At 37.9% G+C, this 22320-nt stretch overlaps 1 protein-coding gene across 11 annotated transcripts in view; it reads left to right on the top strand.

Annotated features, from left to right (window-relative positions):
* CDK7 (cyclin dependent kinase 7) overlaps positions 1-22320 on the top strand; it is a 93048-nt gene that overhangs the window by 4457 nt on the left and 66271 nt on the right. For 9 of the 11 annotated variants that reach the window (XM_058730445.1, XM_058730460.1, XM_058730491.1 and 6 more), the window contains exons 3-8: positions 4650-4683; positions 5589-5656; positions 6851-6919; positions 9867-9977; positions 10988-11106; positions 13756-13855. In XM_058730445.1, the coding sequence (XP_058586428.1) occupies positions 4650-4683; positions 5589-5656; positions 6851-6919; positions 9867-9977; positions 10988-11106; positions 13756-13855 (501 nt within the window). Of the gene's footprint in view, positions 1-4621; positions 4684-5588; positions 5657-6850; positions 6920-9866; positions 9978-10987; positions 11107-13755; positions 13856-22320 lie in introns of all 11 variants that reach the window. The other 2 variants (XM_058730452.1, XM_058730506.1) reach the window with 2 other exon arrangements.

The following is a 22320-nucleotide window of genomic DNA, read 5'->3' as shown; positions in this document are numbered from 1 at the left end:
ATAGACATTCCTATTCATGTGAGTTTCTTTAGAGAATATATCCTTATTTGAAGCCAACTATGAATTATTATTCTTTTAGGGAATATATAGCATCAGCCTCACCACATATTGTTAGATTGCTCTTCAAAGTGGTTGGACTAGTTTGACCTCCTCCCCACATTCTTATCATATTTGTATTGTCAGATTTTACAACATTTGTCAATTACCTGCATCAGAAATAGTATATGATTTAAAAAAAACAAAAAAAACAACAAAAAAAGAAATAGTATATGATTGTTTAAATTAATTGTTTAAAATAATTGTTTCAATTTCTCTGATCATCCTTTCTTAGATTTATTAACTTTTTAGACTTTCTCCTATGAGTTTTTCTGTTAGCTTGCTTACATTTTTTCCTTCCTGTTGATTTGGTGGAATTCTTTATATATTCTGGGCATTGACCCTTTGTCAAAAATACGAACTACAGGGGCGCCTGGGTGGCGCAGTCGGTTAAGCGTCCGACTTCAGCCAGGTCACGATCTCGCGGTCCGTGAGTTCGAGCCCTGCGTCGGGCTCTGGGCTGATGGCTCGGAGCCTGGAGCCTGCTTCCGATTCTGTGTCTCCCTCTCTCTCTGCCCCTCCCCCGTTCATGCTCTGTCTCTCTCTGTCCCAAAAATAAATTTAAAAAAACGTTGAAAAAAAAAATTTAAAAAAAAAAAAAAAATACGAACTACAGATATCATCTCCCAGTCTTCAACTAGACTTTTAGTTTATATAGATATCTTCTGAAGCACAGAAATTTAGAATTCTGTTCTGGTTGAATTTGTCCATTTTTTTCCTTCATGGGTTTCCATTTTATATGCTTGCCAACCTCCAGTTTGTAAAGGATTCTATTTTCTAAATATTTTAAAATACTGCTTTTCACACTTAGGTCTTTGTTCCATCTGGAGTTAATTTTTCTATTTTGTGTAATATGAGGATCCAGTATTTTTTTCCTTGCTGACCCAGCATAATTGATAGTCTGTCCTTTTCCTGGTGAGTTGTAACACGAAGTTCTGCATTTAGTTGTAGTGCCATGTTCCATTATATACTTGGATCTGTTTCCGGGCACCGTACTTTTTTTCCATTGATTGATTTTTTTTCCATCCTTGCTCAAGTACTATAGTGTCTTTAATTATTACTGCCTTATAAAAAGGCTTGAAATCTGGTAAGTTGCATATACCTGTTTTTCTTCAAAATTACCTTGTCTACTTTATCTGCCATTTGGGAAATTTCTGACAATCAGAATTTGATATGAATTAGATATTACATGGTGCTGAGGCATTATTAATAATTTTGTAGGTATGAAATAGCATTTTGCATATGTAAGAAAATGTCTATTTTAAATTTTTTTTTTTTTTTCAACATTTTTTATTTATTTTTGGGACAGAGAGAGACAGAGCATGAACGGGGGAGGGGCAGAGAGAGAGGGAGACACAGAATCGGAAACAGGCTCCAGGCTCCGAGCCATCAGCCCAGAGCCTGACGCGGGGCTCGAACTCACGGACCGCGAGATCGTGACCTGGCTGAAGTCGGACGCTTAACCGACTGCGCCACCCAGGCGCCCAGAAAATGTCTATTTTAGAGGTGCCTACTTAAGTACCTGGGGATGAAATGACATAAAATGTGAGGTTTGTTATAAAACATTTTAGCCAACAGAAAGGGGGGCAGAGATTAATGATGTAGTAAGTGAGGGTCACCTGAGTGGCTCAATAGGTTGAGCATCCAACTTGGTTGAGATCATGATCTCATGGTTGGCGAGTTCGAGCCCCATGTTGGGCTCTCTGCTGTCAGCATGGAGCCTGCTTGGAATCCTCTGTTTCCCTCTCTCTGCCCTTCCACCACCTGCATGCGCTAGCATAGTCTCTCTCTCTTTCTCACAAATAAACATTGAGGCACCTGGGTGGCTCATTTGGTTAAGTCTCTGACTTTGGCTTCAAGTCGTGATGTTGAAGTTCTTGAGTTTGAGCCTGGCATTGGGCTCTGTGCTGAATGCTCGGAGCCTGGAGCCTGCTTCGGATTCTTTCTCCCTCTATCTGTGCCCCTCTACCACTCGCGCTTTGTCTCTCTCTCAAACATTAAAAAAAGTAAACATTTTAAAAATAATAATAATGAAATAAGTGTGGCAAAATACTGATAATTGTTTAATCTGGGTGATGAAGTAGATGACTTCATGAAACTAATGTATTTTTCCTGTGGTTGGAAAATGTAATAATTTTGGGGGCACCTTCCTGGCTCAGTCGGTTAAGTGTCAGACTTGGCTCAGGTCGTGATCTTGTGGTTCATGAGTTCAAGCCCCACGTCCACCTCTGTGCTGACACCTCAGAGCCTGGAGCCTGTTTCAGATTCTGTGTCTCCCTCTCTCTCTGTCCCTCCCTTGCTTGCTCTGTCTCTTTCTCTCAAAAATAAATTAAAAAAAATTTTTTTTAATCCAGAAAATTAATAATTTTAAAAATTGTTCTTAGCTCCTTAATATTCCATGTAGAATTTAGAATCGATTTGTCACCTTTCTTTCTTTCTTTCTTTCTTTCTTTCTTTCTTTCTTTCTTTCTTTCTTTCTTTCTTTCTTTAAAATTTTTGTAATCTTTATTTTTGGGAGAGAGAGAGAAGCAGAGCTCCAGTGGAGGTGGAACAGAGAGAGAGGGAGACAGAATCCGAAGCAGGCTCCAGGCTCTGAGGTGTGAGCACAGAGCCCAATGTGGGGCTTGAACTCATGAGCTGTGAGTTCATGACCTGAGCTGAAGTCAGACACTTAAACGACTGAGACACCCAGGTGCCCCTGTCACTGTTCTTTAAAAAATGTTGTTGAGATTTGGATTTGGTTGCATTGAACTTAAAGAAAATTTATGTATTTGGTATATTTATGATAGTACTGAGTTTTGCTGTCCATGAATGTGGCATTTGTTTATTTTGGTCTCATTTTTAAGCATGTTTTAATATTCTTTTATAATTTAGTTTTGGAAGGCTTAACACATCTGTTGTTAGATTTGTTCCTAAAGTGCCTTATATTTTTTGATGCTATACTAGTCTATCTTTACGTAAAAAGTTGTGTCTGTAGTATTATAGGGAGATGTCTTTCTATGTCTTTTAATCTATATTTTTTATCATTATCAAGAATCTTATTTTTTTAATTCCAGTATAGCTAACATACAGTGTTACATTAGTTTCTGATGTACAATATAGTGACTCAACAATTCTATATGTAACTCACAGTTTATCATAAGTGTACTCTTAATCCCCTTAACCTATTTCACCCATTCTCTCTACCTTCCCTCTTTGTTCTCTGTAGTTAAGAGTCTGTTTCTTGGTTTGTCTCCTTTTTTATTTGAGTTTGTTTTGCTTCTTAAATTCCACGTATGAGAGAAATCATACGGTATTTGTCTTTCTCTTACTTGTTTCACTTAGTGTTATAGCCTCTAGATCCATCCATGTTGTTGTAAATGGCAAGATTTCATTCTTTTCTTTTTTGTGGCCGAGTATTTGTCTATTGTGAATATATGTACCACATCTTTATCTATTATTCATCTGTAGATGGACACTTGGGCACTTGAGTTGCTTTTGTTGGGCTTTTGTAAATAATGTTTCAGTTAACACAGGGGTGCACATATCTTTTTGAATTAGTGTTTTCATATTCTTTAGGTAGGTAAATACCCAGTAGTGAAATTACTGGATCCTGTGGTAATTGTATTTTTAATTTTTTGAGGAACTTCTGTACTGTTTTCCACAGTGGCCGCAATCAGTTTGTATTTAGTTTTTTAGGTACAATAGCTTTTTCAGAAGTAGTTCTTTTTTATTTTGTTTTGTTTTGTTTTTTAGTATTCTTGATTGCATTTAGTCATTGTATAAAGCAGTGAATAAGAGACTGGTGTAAGCCTGAACCTATTAATGCAATTTGTTATACTTATTTTTTATTGTTACACTTATTAATGGTAACAACAGTTAAGCCATTTTTTGTATTCCTAATTTGTAATTTTGCTTTTTAGAAACTGTTTCCCTAAGAGCATATTATTGGGCATATTAATAAACATGTTACTTTAGAGGCGCCAGTGTTGCTTATTTGGTTGGTTGAGCATCCGACTTTGGCGCAGGTCATGGTCTCGTGCATCTTGAGTTTACACCCTATATTGGGCTCACTGCTGTCAGCATGTAGCAGCCTTTGAATCCTTTGTCTTCCTCTCTCTGCCCCTCCCCCACTTGCGTGCGCCCTCTGTCTCAAAAAAAAATACATAAACATTTTTTTAAAACATGTTATTTTATGTTTATATGTTATGTATTTCCTCCCAAATAGGCTACCTTGAAGTGATATTTTTGTTTGTTAATCAGGATGCCCTCAGTTACTTTTCCACATTTAATCTTGCAAAGATACAGGAGACATTTATTTTCTTAAGTCCATTATTTGAATGTATAACTTAAAAACTTAAAGAGTGAGGAATGGTAGGTACTTGATCCTTTCTTATATTGTTAATTTTGCTTTTCAAATTCGTGATTTGGACTCTCTTCTTGCTTACTAGCTACATGTAAGTTGCTACATGTTTTTACTGTGGCTATGTATTTTAAGTGTTTGTATTTTATGCATGAAGTCTAAAATAATTTAACACATTTTTAGTGTTTGTTTTTTTTTCCCCCTCTACCAGATTAAACTTGGACATAGATCAGAAGCTAAAGATGGTGAGTATTTAATGTAATCTGACCAAACAGGATAAGTGTTTCTTCTCACTGAGGAAGTTCAAGTATTAGCGTTCTAAGTGGCTCTGGGTAGAGTTTTTGCAGGGTGCTAGAAGAGTAGACTCAGGATAGAGACAGGATATCGGTGATATCCACCATTTGGTTGCTAAGAGTCATGTAAGTCACTCAAGTCATCTGAGTAAATGGAACATAGCAAAGCTATTTATCAGGGGCTTGTCTTGCAGCCTTCATTACTGTTTAACGTGTTGTTGTAAGCAGTTTATTCTTTATCTTAGCTTTTAATTACTTTAAAAATTCAGGATATAGCTTCATAGAAGTACAGAAAACTCTCTCTGGAATAAATGTATGGAGGAAAATATCTTTATCCCTTCCACACCTTTGTGTGCTATAGTGTTAAGTCTTACTTAGTCATCAAGAACTAGTTTTTATAAAAAGGATCCATCATCTATTTAACAGCTAGTACCAGATCTTATTTTAAATTAGGAATTCTATCTTTTGTTTTGGGAAAGATACTGTCTTACCACTGTTTTGCTGTTACCATCAAGAATCTGTTGCTAATATTCATAATGTAAGAAGGAGGAAGCTCTTGACATATTGCCTTCATGTTACAAGCCGACACCTGTTATTCCAGCAGTCTTCTAAAGTGATATGCTGCAAAGTGAATACTTTTTGTCATCATTTATCATAGTGTGTGTGAAGCTAGTTTCAAAATAAAGCAGTATAAAAGAAAACCAGATGTCATAAAAATTGGCAAAGTAGCCCTTATTTTTCTGTAGAATATGCATATATATTCCCCGAAAGACTAACCTTTCCCCAAAAAATATGTTTGTAAGAAGATATGAGGCTTCAGAATTGCTTTTCACATTTTGCTCTGCTTTTTTATATAGGTATAAATAGAACAGCCTTAAGAGAGATAAAATTATTACAGGAGCTAAGTCATCCTAATATAATTGGTGTGAGTATGATCTACGTTGTTTCTGGGATATGGGACCCTGCCATTTCTGAATGTGGTAGTTGTTGATTGAAGGCTCAGCAAGATGAGTTGTTTTAGGTGAGCCTTGTAAAAAAGCTTAAAAGTTTATCATGCCGAAATGTATTTTTTGTTCTAATTGAACTGGAGGCAGTGTCTTTAAAACCGTACAACTGATGAAATAAATTTAATTTTGTCAAAAATTATTTTGAAGCCTAGAGAGCTCTAACATGCATAAGCTTGAGTAAGCTCCCTACAACTCTGTGCCATAATTTCTACCTCATAGGGTTGTTGCGAGACTAGTTAATTTATTGAATGTGTGCAAATTACCTGGAAAATAGTGCCTGGCATAGAGATGGCATATAATGAATTATAGCTGCTACTGCTATTTATAGGATTTTCTTAAATACTGAGCGTGGTAATTTTTCTGAATAAGAGACTGAGGTGAGATTTTCATTAATGATTTCTTAATTATAACTGAAAATTTTGGAGGAGAATTTAAGTAGTTAGTGACTTTTTAAAAATGTTTGTTTATTTATTAGAGAGAGAGAGAGCATGTGAGCAGGAGAGGGGTAGATAGACATTCTCAAGCAGGCTCCATGCTCAGCACAGAACCTGATGCGAGGCTGGATCTCATGACCCTGAAATCATGATCTGAGCTGAAATCAAGAATCAGACACTTAGGGGCGCCTGGGTGGCGCAGTCGGTTAAGCGTCCGACTTCAGCCAGGTCACGATCTCGCGGTCCGTGAGTTCGAGCCCCACGTCAGGCTCTGGGCTGATGGCTCGGAGCCTGGAGCCTGTTTCCGATTCTGTGTCTCCCTCTCTCTCTGCCCCTCCCCCGTTCATGCTCTGTCTCTCTCTGTCCCAAAAATAAATAAAAAACGTTGAAAAAAAAAAAAATTTAAAAGAATCAGACACTTAACCAACTGAGCCACGCAGGGACTCCTAGTGACTTTTTAAAAACACTAAAGTTTAGTATTTTTGTGCTTCAAAGTACTAATTCCTAGGGGGGAAAAAAGGATAAATGTCAAATTTAATAAAATAATTCAAATTTAACAGGGAAATATCAGCAGTCCAATGCTAGTTTAAATTTTTTGAAACTACTTTCGTTGGTATAATTTTCAAGTATTTAATAGAGAATCAGATTTTGATCTTTTTTTTTAATACTGCTTTGCAGCTCCTTGATGCGTTTGGACATAAATCTAATATTAGCCTTGTCTTTGATTTTATGGAAACTGATCTGGAGGTAAGATTAAGATTCGTAGAGAAATTCTTTTTCTCTCTAAATCAAAAGAGAACCTAAATGTTTATTTTCTATGTTTAAAGATACTGTTAGTCAAAGGAATGCTTAATTTTGTTGAAATGTGAATGTACTCCCCCGCCCCCACCAGAATGACAGAGAGAGAGAGCATTTGTGTTTGAGCACACAGGGTAGAGTCAGATGGAGAGGGAGATAGAGAATCTCAAGTGGGCTCCAGAGCCAGCTGAAAGCGTATCTACTCGGGGCTCAGTCTCACAACTGTGAGATCATGACCTAAGTCACAATCAGAAATCAGACGCTTAATTGACTAAGCCACCCAGGCACCCCTAAATGTGAATGTACTCTTTTTTTTTTTTCTTTTAATGTTTATTTATTTTTGAGACACAGAGAGACAGAGACAGAGTGTGAGTGGGGGAGGGGCAGAGAGAAGGATACACAGAATCCAAAGCTGGCTCCAGGCTCTACACTGTTAGTGCAGAATCCGACACAGGGCTCAAACTCACAGACCTCAAGATCATGACCTGAGCCAAAGTTGGATGCTTAATTGACTAAGCCACCCGGGTGCCCGAGTATTCTTAAGTGAAAGATCTTTTGAGTCATTTAGCCATATTCCCAGTGTTAGATACAGAGATTTGGATTTCAAAGCATTTTTGTTGACCAAGTTCCCTATACCTTATTGACATTATTTTTAGATAAATGAGTATCAGGTCTTTCAGAATTTCCATATTATTACAGAATATCATCTTTTTGAAAGCCAAATTTTTGTTTTTGAGAAATTAAAATGTTACGGTTTTTCTTAATATTAATTGAATCTCAAAAATTGACAATCCAGGGATGTTGAACAACTGAAAGTCTCATATGCTGCTGGTGAGAATGCAAAATGGTACACAGCCAGTTTGGAAAATAGTTTGGCAGTTTCTTAAACAGTTAAATACACACATAAAGTACGATCTCGCAATACCACTGCTAGGCATTCAAGAGAAACAAAAACCTGTCTACACAGAAATCAGTTGGTACACAGATGTTTAGCTTTATTCATTATTGCCCAAATTGGAAACAATCCAGTACTCACTTTTGTCTAGTGAATATATAAACAAACTGTGGTATATCTATAATGGAATACTTTTCGGGAATAAAAAGACATTAACTACTCAATTAAGCAACAGTATAGAGAAATCTCAAATGCATTGTACTAAATGAAAGAACCCAGGTTCGAAAGGCTGTGTATTATATGATTCTATTTATGTGATATTATGGCAAAGGCAAAACTAAAGGAATAGAAATTGGATCAGTTGTGGCCAGGATTGGAGTGGAGGGAAGTACTGGGTACAGTGGGGCCTGAGGCAACTGGGGGTGGGAGTGAGGGTTATAGAACTCTTATCTTGATTATGGTAGTGATTACACAACTGGATATGTTTGTTAAAACTCATGGAACTATGCACCAAAAGGGGCATATTTTACCTGAATCTGATTTCTTTTTTTGTTTTTGCAAATGGGATTGTTCTCTTAATTTTTCTTTCTGCTACTTCCATATTAGTGTTTAGATATGCAACAGATTTCTCTATATTGATTTTGTATCCTGCCACTTTCCCGAATTCACTTATCAGTTCTAGTAGTTCTTTATTTTTATTTTTTTTCAATATATTTTCAATATATTTTATTTTTTTCAATATATGTAATTTATTGTCAAATTGGTTTCCATACAACACCCAGTGCTCATCCCAACAGGTGCCCTCCTCAATACCCATCACCTACCCGCCCCTCCCTCCCACCCCTCATCAGCCCTCAGTTTGTTCTCAGTTTTTAAGAGTCTCTTATGCTTTGGCTCTCTCCCACTCTAACCTCTTTTTTTTTTTTCCTTTCCCTCCCCCATGGGTTTCTGTTAAGTTTCTCAGGATCCACATAAGAGTGAAAACATATGGTATCTGTCTTTCTCTGTATGGCTTATTTCACTTAGCATCACACTCTCCAGTTCCATCCACATTGCTGCAAAGGGCCATATTTCATTCTTTCTCATTGCCATGTAGTACTCCATTGTGTATATAAACCACAATTTCTTTATCCATTCATCAGTTGATGGACATTTAGGCTCTCTAGTAGTTCTTTAAATACTATGTGAATCTTTAGGGTTTTCTATATATAGTATTATGTCATCTGCAAACAATGAAAGTTATTTCTTCTTGCCAGTTTGGATACCTTTTATCCAAATCTGATTTCTAAAAAAATAAAATGGGTATTTTTAGCTAGTATAACTTAAAAATCTAGGAATAAACTGTCTTTAAGTACAGTTCACAAATAATGCCATCAGAACTCAGTCTTGGACTTTAACTTAGCTCTATTTTCTACTTTGTTGCCTTCCTTCTCAATATAGTGCCTAATTTCTCAATATAGTGGCTCAGGCACTTCAGGCTCAGATCCTTAGAGTTTATTAATCTCTGAAGAAAGAGAAGGTACTTTGTCCTTTTTCATTCTAGCAGAAGTACTTGGCCTCTTTAATTAGCTTGTCTAGGATCACATGTCCATCCCTAAACCAGTGTCCTGGATAACAGGCTTCAGTTTGGTGGTTGCCTGTGCCTGGGTCTTGTATCTAGCTCTAGAGGCCACAGGTAGTGGTCAGTCCTGTTTTACATTCAAACAAATGATGAATGCTGTTATCAGAAGGGGCTGTACATCCTGGGGCAAGTAAAACAACAGATGTTCACTATTAGTGACATAGTGAAATCTTTTAAACAGAACAGGAGGAGAGAAAGCACCAGAAGAGATATTTTTCCTAACCATGTAACTTGAAATTCTGATAGTGCTTCCTAAGGAGAGTTAGGCAGTCTTTCTTGAGATTGTTCTGTAGAATGGATAAATTGATTTTATGTCTGTAAATGATTTTATGTGATATAATTTATTTCGAATAATTGTGTATTATATACCGGCTTTGCAGGTGATAATAAAGGATAATAGTCTAGTGCTGACACCATCACACATCAAAGCCTACATGTTAATGACTCTTCAAGGGTTAGAATATTTACATCAACATTGGATTCTACATAGGGTAAGGTTTTTAACCAAGTATGATTGATTCTTTATATTTTAGTCAAGGTTTATGTAGCCAATTATTACATAAATGGTCTGAATATGTAAATTGTTAAAAATGTAGCTGGACCCCATTTTATCCCACCTTCTTCCTCTGTGTTCCCTTCAGTTGTTCCAGGAGGTGGTGCTATGAGGATTCTAAAATACTATGTGAAATTTAAAAATGGAAGAGGCCCAGTTCATTTTTTTCATAGATGAAGAGCTAAGTTGCTAAGTCACCTGACCAAGGTTATATGTATTTTTTCAAGGTCAGTAGCTGGTAACTGACAGAGTATTAGAATCTAGATGTTTGGGTTAACTCCAGTGTTCTTTGTGCTGTATTGTTGTGACAGAAAAAAAAAAATACAGTGAGAATCTGGATTAAATTATATAATCCTAAAATTGTTTTAGAAAAACAAAATTTCTAAGAACTCTAAAAATCTATGAAGTAATAAAATTTCTGAAATAGTTGAGTCATTGTTAGAAACATCCAGCTATTGAAACAAGACTGATTATCTAATAGGTAGATGTTCTTAGATATTCTGTTTAGATAAATAGCTGAGAATATATAATTTGTAGTCAGTAATCCTCATATCCTAAACTTGGGATCCCTTTGAGGTTATTGCTAATATCCTTATAGTATAGATTTTGAAGGATATATTCCTCATCCTCTCTAAATGCACAATGTTTTTATTTACCAAAGTTCAGATGGCAGCAACTCTTTGTTGAGTTCATAGTCATTACACTAGGCTGTTCACAGCAACCTTGTAGGTAAATTGAAGCTCAGTGATCCAAGGTCTCACCAAAGTAATATAACCGATCTTAATTTTTCTTTGGTAGGATTTTATATCAGTGAGAAAAATATTGATTATTATTTAAATTTGGGGTTTACCCTGTTATTACAAAGTTTAAAGTTAAGCCAACTAAGTGTATTGTTATAATATTCTCTTGTGCCCTGCTTATGTATTTATTTAAAACCTCCATGTACAGGATCTAAAACCAAATAACTTGTTGCTGGATGAAAATGGAGTTCTAAAACTGGCAGATTTTGGCCTGGCCAAATCATTTGGGAGCCCCAATAGAGCATATACACATCAGGTTGTAACCAGGTAAGAATTTTTTAAAATACTGAAAACTTACGTTGTGTGGGATTTTTTTTTTTTTTTTTAATTTTTTTTTTAATGTTTTTTATTTATTTTTGGGACAGACAGAGACAGAGCATGAACGGGGGAGGGGCAGAGAGAGAGGGAGACACAGAATCGGAAACAGGCTCCAGGCTCCGAGCCATCAGCCCAGAGCCCGATGCGGGGCTCGAACTCACGGACCGCGAGATCGTGACCTGGCTGAAGTCGGACGCTTAACCGACTGCGCCACCCAGGCGCCCCTTTTTTTTTTTTTTTTTTTAAACAAGTTCTCCGTGGGCCCAACGTGGGCTTGAACTCATGACCCTGAGATTGAGAGTCCTATCTCTGCCGACTGAGCCAGCCAGGTGCCCCTTGTTGTATAGGATATTAATCACAAATGAGCATCATTTGGCTTCTTTGATATATCTCGGCAGAGTTCAGGAATTGTGGTGTTTTGCTAAAAACATGGACCTCTTTACATTTAACCACAATGAAAAAAATACAGCCATTTTTTCAAATGGAGTTCGATTAAGTCTGTTTTCAGACATTTACCTAACAAGTTTTGGGACTAATTTATACCACTTCTACATTTTAGTTAGGTTGGCTGGAACTGTAGTGGCTATTTTTTTTACATATTTACCTGATGGGGGGGGAGGGGGTTGTGTTTATTTTATAGGTCATTAAGTGATTTCATGTTTTAAATCATTCAGTATGAAAAAAATTCTCTAAAGCAGTACATTGATAACTGGAGTTTTCATGTTTTTAGTACTCATGTTTTATACTTTTTATGTATAAAAACTAAAAAAAATCAAATGAAATAGATAGGGACAGATTTTATAATTCTAGTCAGGACGTCATTTGTTAATTTCCAAGTCTATTTTAAGGATCTGAAATTTCCTCTGTGAAAGGGTTTAAAAGGATAAGAAAGTATGGGGCAGCCTGGGTGTGAGTGGCTCAGTTGGTTAAGTGTCTGGCTTTGGCTTAGGTCATAATCTCATTATTTGTGGATTTGAGCCCCACGTTGGGCTCTGTGCTGACAGCTTGGAGCCTGGAGCCTGCTTTGTGGATTCTGTGTCTCCCTCGCTCTCTGCCTTTCCCTCTCTTGTACTCTCTCTCTTAAAAATAAATAAAACATTAAAAAAAAAAAAAAAAAAAAGAAAGGATAAGAGAGTAGGAATTGGAGACCATAAGAACAGACAGCTTTTCAGAATAACTAGAGAATGTGGAGACAGCTATTGGAGGAGGTAGGGCCCAGAGAATTTTTTGTTGTCACTTTGTTTTTTAGTTTATTTCTTCAGACTGAAGAAATAATGTTGTTTGTACATTATTGGTAAAAGTCTAGTGAAGAAGAAAACGTTGATGTGGGAGAAAATGGAGAGAATTTCAGTATTCTTTAAAATAAGCAAGAGAGGGGCGCCTGGGTGGCTCAGTCAGCCGAGCGGCTGACTTCGGCTCAGGTCATGATCTCACCGTTTGTGAGTTCGAGACCTGCATCGGGCTCTGTGCTGACAGCCTGGAGCCTGCTTCAGATTCTGTGTCTCCCTCTCTCTCTGCCCCTCCCCACTCATGTTTTCTCTCTCTCTCTCTCTCTCTCTCTCTCTCTCTCTCTCTCAAAAATAAATAAATGTTAAAAAAAAGAAGAAAAAAAAATAAGCAAGAGAGCAAGGTCTCTCGTACCCACAGTTGAGATACTGGCTTTAAAATAGTCCAGAATAGGGGCATCTGGGTGGCTCATTCGGTTGAGCGTCCAGTTTTGGCTCAGGTCATGATCTCACAGCTCTTGAGTTCGAGCCTCTTGTCGGGCTCTGTGCTGACAGCTCAGATCCTGGAGCCTGCTTCAGATTCTGTGTCTCCCTCCCTCTCTCTGCCCCTCCCCTGATCGTGCTCTGCCTCTCTCTCTCTCTCTCTCAAAAATAAAATAAACATTTAAAAAAAAGAATAAATAAACATTTCAAAACAAAACAAAAAAAAAACAGTCTGGGATGATTTAGCTGTAGTTACAGATGGAAAGGCAGGTTGTGTGAATACAAATGACTATAGGTGAATCTGTAGAAAATTTTTTTTTCTTTTGAATAAACAATTTCTTTCCCATTACTTGAATTTTTTTCAGTGAAGTTGGAAGTAGGATTATAGGCTTAGGGGAAAGATGGTATTGAAAGTTTCAGGAGAAAGAAGGTGTCAGTCATCTAAGAGTGGAAGAGTGAATGGACCAAGGATGTGTTTAATTTCCAGTATGGAACTGATTGGTTTTACAGCCAGTTTTTCTTGAGTTATATCTGTAAACATGAATTTCATCAGTGGGATGATGTTTCGCTGAGGAGTTTTCTCCAAGAAATACTTTAATAATTTCATTTTAAATTATCTTAAAATTCATTTTAAAATTAAAATATTTCTGGGGTACCTGGGCGGTTCAGTTGGTTAAATGTCTGACTTGGCTCAGGTCATGATCTCGTGCTCTGTGGGTTCAAGCCCTGTGTCAGGCTCTGTGCTGACAGCTCAGGGCCTAGAGCCTGCTTTAGATTCTGTGTCTTCCTCTGTCTCTGTCCCTCCCCTGTTCATGCTCTCTCTCTGTCTCATTCATAAATAAATAAACAAACAAAACAAAACTTAACAATATTTCTTTTTGTTCTTCAGGTGGTATCGGGCCCCCGAGTTACTATTTGGAGCTAGAATGTATGGTGTAGGTGTGGACATGTGGGCTGTCGGCTGTATATTGGCAGAGTTGCTTCTAAGGGTAAGTCTAGGATTGATGTATACAGTACGGTACTGTAATCAGTATTCTTATAACTTGGGTAAGATTATCTTCCCATTGATAATTCTCGAAGAGGAGCACCATTCTTATAATAAAAAGCCTACAAACCGACCAGTTAAAAAAAAAAGCCATCTTCCCCAATGTAGCCTTTTGTTAATGTTGATGTGAGATGAGAAGATCTCTCATTTAGGACAATGAAGGTTTTATTATAGGTCATTTCTATGTTCTGAAATACAACTATAATCTTCGTTAGGCCATAATATGGTAATATCTCTGCAGTAACTAAATGTGTTAGGATGAACTTTTGTAGTCCTGGGACATTTTTAGTTTGGGGCTGTTTAAAATTATACTTTAAGAGATGTATAAAACCAGCCACTGCAGCTGCACTATATAACTAAACCTTGTGTGAGAAGATTATTTTAGTTCTCTTCAAACAAAGCAGACATGTTGGTCCTATAGCATTCCTCTCAACCGAGACCATCTTAAAACAAGACATCATCTCCTACCCTGATGGAGACAAAGATGGTGCATGAGAAACTTTTCTTTAGCTATAAAGTTGGGTTTAGCCTTTCTGAATGATGACAGCAAAGGAATATTGGGGAGTCCTTCTGAAGCTGAGAGTTTTTTCCTCCTTATATTCCAGATATTCCAACTGTTTTCAAGTGATACGTATTTAAAGAAATGTAAACCCAAGGCACAAAAATACAGCTTTTTAGTTTCTTGAACACAGAAAACAGCTTCTATACACCAGTTACTGTTTAGTTGTTTATTTGTTTTTGAGAGAGAGGGGGTGCAAGAGAGCAAGAGACATTCCTACGAGGGGCAGAGAAAGAGAGAGAAAGGGGGTCACCTGAAGCGGGGTGAGAGAGAGAGAAGGAGAAGCAGAGCTCACCTGAAGCAGAACTCGTGTTTTTACCTGAAGCTGGACTCGAGCTCACCCAATGCAAAACTTGAATTCACGAACCATGAGATCATGACCTGAGATGAAGTCAGACACTTAACCAACTAAGCCACCCAAATACCCTGCAAAGTTGACTTCTTAAATATCTTTCTTAGTTTAGTGTGAGTTATATGCATCATTTTGAGAAGCTCATTCCTCTGGGTGCTTGCAGAAGAAACCCTCACACATTTAGATTTGAAGATGAATAGTAATCCGTGTGCTAGTAATGGGTCTTGTGGATCAGCTGGCTCTGCTACCCACAAAAACAAAGAATTTACCAGAAATTTACATTTGAGGATCATTTAGTTCCCCCAAACAGTTCATTCATTACCAAGATAAAGCCAGAATTCCTTGGCCCCTATTATTATGATTTATCATTCCATTCAGAAAGTAAGTAGAGAGAGATAGCAGTTAAGAGTGAACAGGTTAACAAGAGACTCTTAATGATAGAGAACAAACTGAGGGTTGATGGAGGAAGATGGGTGGGGAATGGGCTAGATAGGAGATGGGTATTAAGGAGGGCACTTGTGATGTGCACTGGGTGTTGTAAGTGAGGAATTCTACTCCTGAAACCAATATTACACTGTCTGTTAACTAATTGAAATTAAAATAAATAGGTGCGCATGGGTAACTCAGTTGATTAAGCATCCGACTTTTGGTTTTGGCTCAGGTCATGATCTTACGGTTTAGGGATTGAGCCTTGCATTGGGCTCTGCACTGACAGTGCTGAGCCTGCTTGGGGTTCTCTAGCTCCCTCTCTCTCTCTCTCTCTCTCTCTCTCTACCCCTCCTGTGCTCTCTGTCTCTGTCTCTTTCTCTCTCTCTCAAAATAAATAAACACTAAAAAAATAAATACAAAAATAGTTTAAATAAATAAATAGATTAGAAATTGTGGACCTGGTTGGAATCACAGTTGGAGTTTTATTAGCCATTGGCCTTGTTGCTTGAAGGTTATGAAGAAATTAATGGTTCCAGTTGATGGAAGAACTGTACCATTTTGCCATACTTTAGTCCTGCACAATTGAAGAAAAATGTTTCCTATTTTGCTATTTTTCAAATGTTTTCTATTTTAAATTCTTCTGTGCTCATTTAAAAATGTTCATGGAATTGGGATGCGTGGGTGGCTCAGTTGGTTAAACATCCTACTTTGGCTCAGGTCATGATCTCACAGTTTGTGAGTTTGAGCCCCGCATCGGGCTCTGTGCTGACAGCTCAGAGCCTGGAGCCTGCTTCGGGTTCTGTGTCTCCCTCTGTCTTTGCCCCTCCCCCACTTAACGCTCTTTCTCTCTCAAAAATAAGTAAACATTAAAAAAATTAAAAAAATATATTCATGGAATTGCTGTCCACACAGTTCTGAATCTGTGGTGAGATCCTGCCATCCAAACAATTGAATGCAGTTTAGTTCAAAAGATTTGCTGTTATCAGCATTCAGCCTTTTTTAAAGTGTTGTTTTCTTTATATTATATTTTATAAACAATAAATAAGCTATGTCCAACCAAAGTAGTCAGTATTGTTTAAATCGTTTTATTTATTGTTTTTAACTGTATTTTTGAGAGAGAGAGAAAGAGTGCATGTGGGGGAAGGGCAGAGAGAGAGGGCGACATAGAATCCAAAGCAGGCTCCAGGCTCTGAGCTGTCAGCACAGGGCCCAGTGTGGGGCTCGAACTCAAAAATTATGAGATCATGACCTGAGCCCAAGTCAGAGACTTAACCGGCTGAGCCACCCAGGCACTCCTGTTTAAATCATTTTAGAAGCAAATTGATCTGCGGTCTTAACATCCTCTGTGATTATTAAATGAAAAAGAACACATTTAATTTATGATCTTCGTATGTTCTTTTTCATAATCATATTTTGAGACAATGATTAATAGAAAATCTAAGCTGAGATATTAACTAGTGAGCAACTGTCTTATATCTGATCTAGATAGTTTCAAGGATATCATTTTAGTTTATAAAGAAGTCTGTAGTTTGGGAAGAACATTTTATGCCTTACGTAAGGACACTGAGCATCTTTCAGGCCTGTATTAAAGCCTTCTCTAGGGATAATATGGTGTTACAAAGGTTAATCAACCAATTATTGCCTGCTCTTCTTTTGTTTCATTTAAATGGTCAGGATCCAGACCTGTTGGCTTCACTCTGTCATTCTAATACTTCATTTGAGCTGTATTAGCTCAGACCACAGTTTTCATCAGTTGGTTTTGCATAGACTCATTGGTATACAAAGTGCTAGAGGCTAAAGTGTGCTAGTTATTCAAGAACTATATTGTTGATTATGTCTATTGCATTAAAACATTGCCAGTCTTCTAATATTTGGTTTATGATCCCTGCCTCCCTATAAAGACATGAGAAAGAAAAAATAAATTTCTCCATTATAATTTTTTTTTTTTAATGAATATGAACTCAATTTAAGAAGAGATTTCATGGGGCGCCTGGGTGGCTCAGTTGGTTAAGCATCCAACTTTGGCTCAGGTCATGATCTCATGGTTTGTGGGTTAGAGCCCCACATCAGGCTCTGGGCTGACAGCTCAGAGCCTGGAGCCTACTTCAGATTCTGTGTCTCCCACTCTCTCTGTTGCTCTCCCACTCACGCTCTGTCTCTCTCTCTCTCTCTCTCTCTCTCTCTCTCTGTCTCTCTCTCTGTCTCTCAAAAATAAACATTTAAAAAAATAAAATGAATAAAAGATTTCATGAATGGCATCAAATTGAAAAGAACCAGAGGGATGTCCCTCTTGGTTTCCTTAATCTTAGTACTCTTGGAGTCAGCATCTCTCTTCTTTTTAGGATTAATTTGATTCTTTTTCCTAAAACTAAAAAGATTTCATTCACATACTTAGTCACAATTGTGTGTTGGTGAAATTTTGGTATCCTCTAAGAAGGTGTTTTAGAACAGGAAAAAACAGTAAGAAGCACAGGCTTAATGTTTGTGTTTGTAATATGTAGATATATTATCTGAACATTATACAGTTGTGTTAACTAAATATGGATGACTCACTAGCCCAAATTCCATATTTAGCAAATGAAAATTGGTTAAGACTATTAGCTATTAAGAACGAGATTGGATAAGAGCCCTGATATGGACTTATGTGTATTATACATAGTATTAAATATAGCCATTGAAATTACTAAATGAAAACCAGAAGGAGTTATTCATGACTAGAAAAAAAAAAAAACATTGTTGTGGGTTACATACTGGACCCACTACCTGCTCAGACATGACAGTGCATTTCTTTTTTTTTTTTTAACATGTTTATTTTTTTAATGTTTTCTTTCTTTATTTTATTTATTTATTTATTTTTATTTTTATTTTTTTAAATTTTTTTTTCAACGTTTTTTATTTATTTTTGGGACAGAGAGAGACAGAGCATGAACGGGGGAGGGGCAGAGAGAGAGGGAGACACAGAATCGGAAACAGGCTCCAGGTTCCGAGCCATCAGCCCAGAGCCTGACGTGGGGCTCGAACTCACGGACTGCGAGATCGTGACCTGGCTGAAGTCGGACGCTTAACCGACTGCGCCACCCAGGCGCCTTTATTTTTATTTTTGAGAGAGAGCAAGCCAAAGTGTGAGCGGGAAAGAGGCAGAGAGAGAGGAAGACAGAATCAGAAGCAGGTTCCAGGGTTTGAGCCATAAGCACAGAGCACGACTCGGGGCTCGAACTCACGAACCGTGAGATCATGACCCGAGTTGCAGTCAGGCACTCATCTGACTGAGCCACCCAGGCACCCCTGTTTATTTTTGAGAGAGACAGGTGCAAGTGGGGGAGGTAGAGAGAGGGAGACACAGAATCCGAAGCAGATTCCAGGTTCTAAGCTGTCAACACAGAGCCCAACATGGGACTTGAACCCACAACCGTGAGATCATGACCTGAGCCAAAGTTGGACGCTTAACCAACTGAGCCACCCAGGTGCTCCATGACAGTGCATTTCTTAGTCAAATTGCTTTGATGTTTAATATAGGGAAGACATTTTCAAAATAAAGTGGTAATTATATCTTAAAGATTTTTGAGATGGCAGGGCAACACCCCCGCTTATAAATGATCTCTAAAAATATATTTAAATGCCATGTTTGAAACTAGGAGATAGATGCCCATAACACTATGCCAGAAGATGTGAAAACAGAAATGAAGAAAGGCTAGAAATTATCAGAAAAAGATGCCAGCTGGAGGCAGTATGCGCTTAACACACAGAATCCTGAAGTGGCTTAGTGAGAAGCACTTGTGATCATTGATGGCAATAATGAAGTGTCAGACTAAAAACTGGGGTTGGTTGAGAAACTTACATATGGAACAATTAATACCAAGGTCTCCAACACAGCCAGGTCACTTCCCTTCCTCCATCCAGACTTACACCTAACTTATCCCTCCACTAGAGATAGGTTTGTCTAAAGAAATTTAAACACAAGTCTCCACACGTAGCTGTCCTTAGTCATAGTGGAGGATGTGGGTGAGTTGCTAGGGTGAAAACATACAAATTACATGAAAGTCATATACTGAACAGTAAAACCTTCAATTTAGTCCCCTGCTTAGCTCCCAGAACCCTCATAGCTTTTGTAATAACCTGTAGTAACTCTTTAATCCAGGCAAAAGATCAGAAGATCCTTTACTGGAAGAACTGAATGGTCCCAGAGGATAGACCCACAGATAACTGGCATTAAACATCCCACCCATTCTTTTTAGAGAAAGCCCAGGAGTTTTTATTACCTTACCTTTAAATATGAATGGTTAGCCAGTGACTACCACATAGTTACCAAGGATTTCCAGATATTTGATGAAAACATCCAGCTAGAAAGACAGACTAACCAAAAAGAAACTTGGGAAAAAGGTATCAGAAGAAAATTAACCCTCCACCCCCACATCATCAGAGAACTAAGAGGATAGTACTATATCTGTAAAACAAGAACATGATACTCTTCCTAAGGGAACAATGTAAGAATAAGGGATACTTGAACCGTTTCAAATAAGGTAAAAGCAAACAATAACAGTGGAAAGACTGGAAAAGTATGCTCAAGAATTCTTTCATCATGTAAAACCAAAAGAGAAAATTAGCAGAGTGATCCAGGATTGATCCTAGAATATAGCAAAAAAGAACAAAGTAAATGTAGGATAGGAAATTCACAAGAAAACAATCCAGCATTGATAGGTGTGAATTGACTCAAAGTTCCAAAAAGACCCTGCACAGTGAATGAAAAAAGACCCGGTTGCCTGGCTGACTCAGTCGGTTAAGCATCTGACTTCGGCTCAGGTCATGATCTCGAGGTTCCTGAATTCAGGTCACACTCTGGGGGAGCTCGATCCCACTTGTCTCTCTCTTTGTCTCTCTCTCTCTGTCTGCCCCTCGTAGGATTCTCTTTCTCTCCCTCTCTTTGTACCCTCACTCACTTGTTACCTCTCTCAGAAAACAAAACAAAACAAAAAACAATATTTAAGACCCATGCCAAGGCACATTATGAAATTTATGAGTGCCAGAGTAGAAGACAAAGATTTTATTTCCATAGAGAGGGAAAACAAAGGTTACACAGAAACCATAATGAGGATTAGGGAAGAGAGTGACAGAAAAGAGTGTCCGATTTCTCAACAGCAACGTTGAAATCTGGAAGACTATAGAACACATTGTGAAAGAAAATGATTTTCTTTTTTTGTGTGTGTTTATTTTGAGAGGGAGTGTGAGCAGGGTGGAGGATGTGGGTGGGGTGGGAGAGAGAGAGAATGCTAAGCAGGCTCAGCACAGAGTCTAACAAGGGGCTCGACACTAAGTGTGAGATCATGACCTGAACTGAAATCAAAAGTTGGACACTTAACTGACTGAACCACTCATGCATTCTGGAAAATGGTTTTCAGCATAGAATTCTGTTACCGTTTGTATTTTGAGTTTGCTCTGAGAATAAATACAATTTATTACACTAAAAATTTTATATCTACTTCCTTTCTTGGGAATTTATTGGTAGATATGCTCTACTGTTACATGAGTAAATCAAGAAGAAGTGGGATCCAGGGAGCATGAGGTTGAACAGAAAAGGATGAATAGAATTCCCCATTTAATAGTGAAAAGAAGTTCTGAGGAAACAGATGTGTATCAGGCCTGGTGAGTCCAGATTGTAGCAGGTGGGATGAGAGATTCAGCAGGGCAGTCCCTGGGGAAAAAAATGGAACTGATGGATTTTGATAGATTTGATCATATAGAAATTTTATTGAATAACTGGAATCTTATCCTTCGGTACAAACTAAGTTGCCATAGGAAAACAGTGGGAAAAGTTGAAGTGAGGGGGGATAAGAAATCCTTACCTCTAGAAAAACTAAGTTGCTATTTTTTTCAAGTTTAGTTATTTTCAGAGAGAGCATGTGTGCGCACGAGCAGGGAAGGGTCAGAGAGAGAGGGGGAGAGAGAGAATCCCAAGCAGGCTCCACGCTCAGTGAGAAGCTTGACTTGGGGCTTGATCCCATGACTGTGAAATTATGAACTGAGCTAAAAAAATCCAGAGTCAGTTGCCTAACCCACTGAGCCAGCCAGGCGCCCCTAGGGAAACCAAATTATTGTACAAGAAGGGAAATTTAATACTAAGTTGGCACTGAACAAAAGTTATTTAGTAATAAATTGGGATGATGGGTCAAAGACTCATAATTTTTATTCTGAGTCTATTAATAATATTTGAGCACAGTGTATGTATTAATAATACAAAAGAAAATGTTTCCAGTTCTAGTTCCAAAGCAACTCTTCCTTTAGCCAGCTTCACCAGCTTTGAACACATGACCAGCTTTATTTTATTATTCTCTCACACCATACTTGTTAGGCCACAAATCCCAGAAATCTGGGAGGAAAAAAGGATAAATCAGTACCCTGTGTTCAGATTTCCCACTTTTTATCATAAATGTCTTTTATAGTTTATTCAAATTGACATCCAAAGTTCACACATTAGGTAGCCCATTATGATTTAAAATTTTCACATCATGGGGTATCTGGCTGGACTTATTGGAGGAGCTTGCGACGACTCTTGATCTCAAGGTCATGAGTTTGAGCCCCACATTGGGTGTAGAGATTACATTTAAAAAAAATTTTTTTTAAGTTTATTTTTGAAGGAAAAGGAGAGCGTGAGTGGGGGAGGGGTAGAGAGAGAGAGGGAGACACAGAATCAGAAATGGGCTCCAGGCTCTGAGCTGTCAGCACAGAGCCTGACTCAGGGCTCCAACTCACAAACTGCGAGATCATGACCTGAGCTGAAGTTGGTTGCTTAACCGACTGAGCCCCCCAGGCGCCCTGAGATTACTTTAAATAAATACTTAAAAAAATATAAGGGCACCTAGGTGGCTCATTCAGTTAAGCCCTCTCTCCCTCTCTCCCTCTCTCCCTCTCTCCCTCTTTCTCTCTTTCTCTGCCCTTCCCCTGCTGTCTTTTGCACATGCACATACATGCCCATGCACTCTGTATCTCTCAAAAATAAACTTAAAAAAATACTTTACATCATACCTAAACACTCATTCTTAGAAAATATAATTAAAGTGCCAGCTTGCCCATG

Source organism: Neofelis nebulosa, chromosome 1 (assembly GCF_028018385.1).
Source record: "Neofelis nebulosa isolate mNeoNeb1 chromosome 1, mNeoNeb1.pri, whole genome shotgun sequence".
NCBI classification, from domain to species: Eukaryota; Metazoa; Chordata; class Mammalia; order Carnivora; family Felidae; genus Neofelis; species Neofelis nebulosa.
This window is presented reverse-complemented; position numbering and strand designations above follow the sequence as displayed.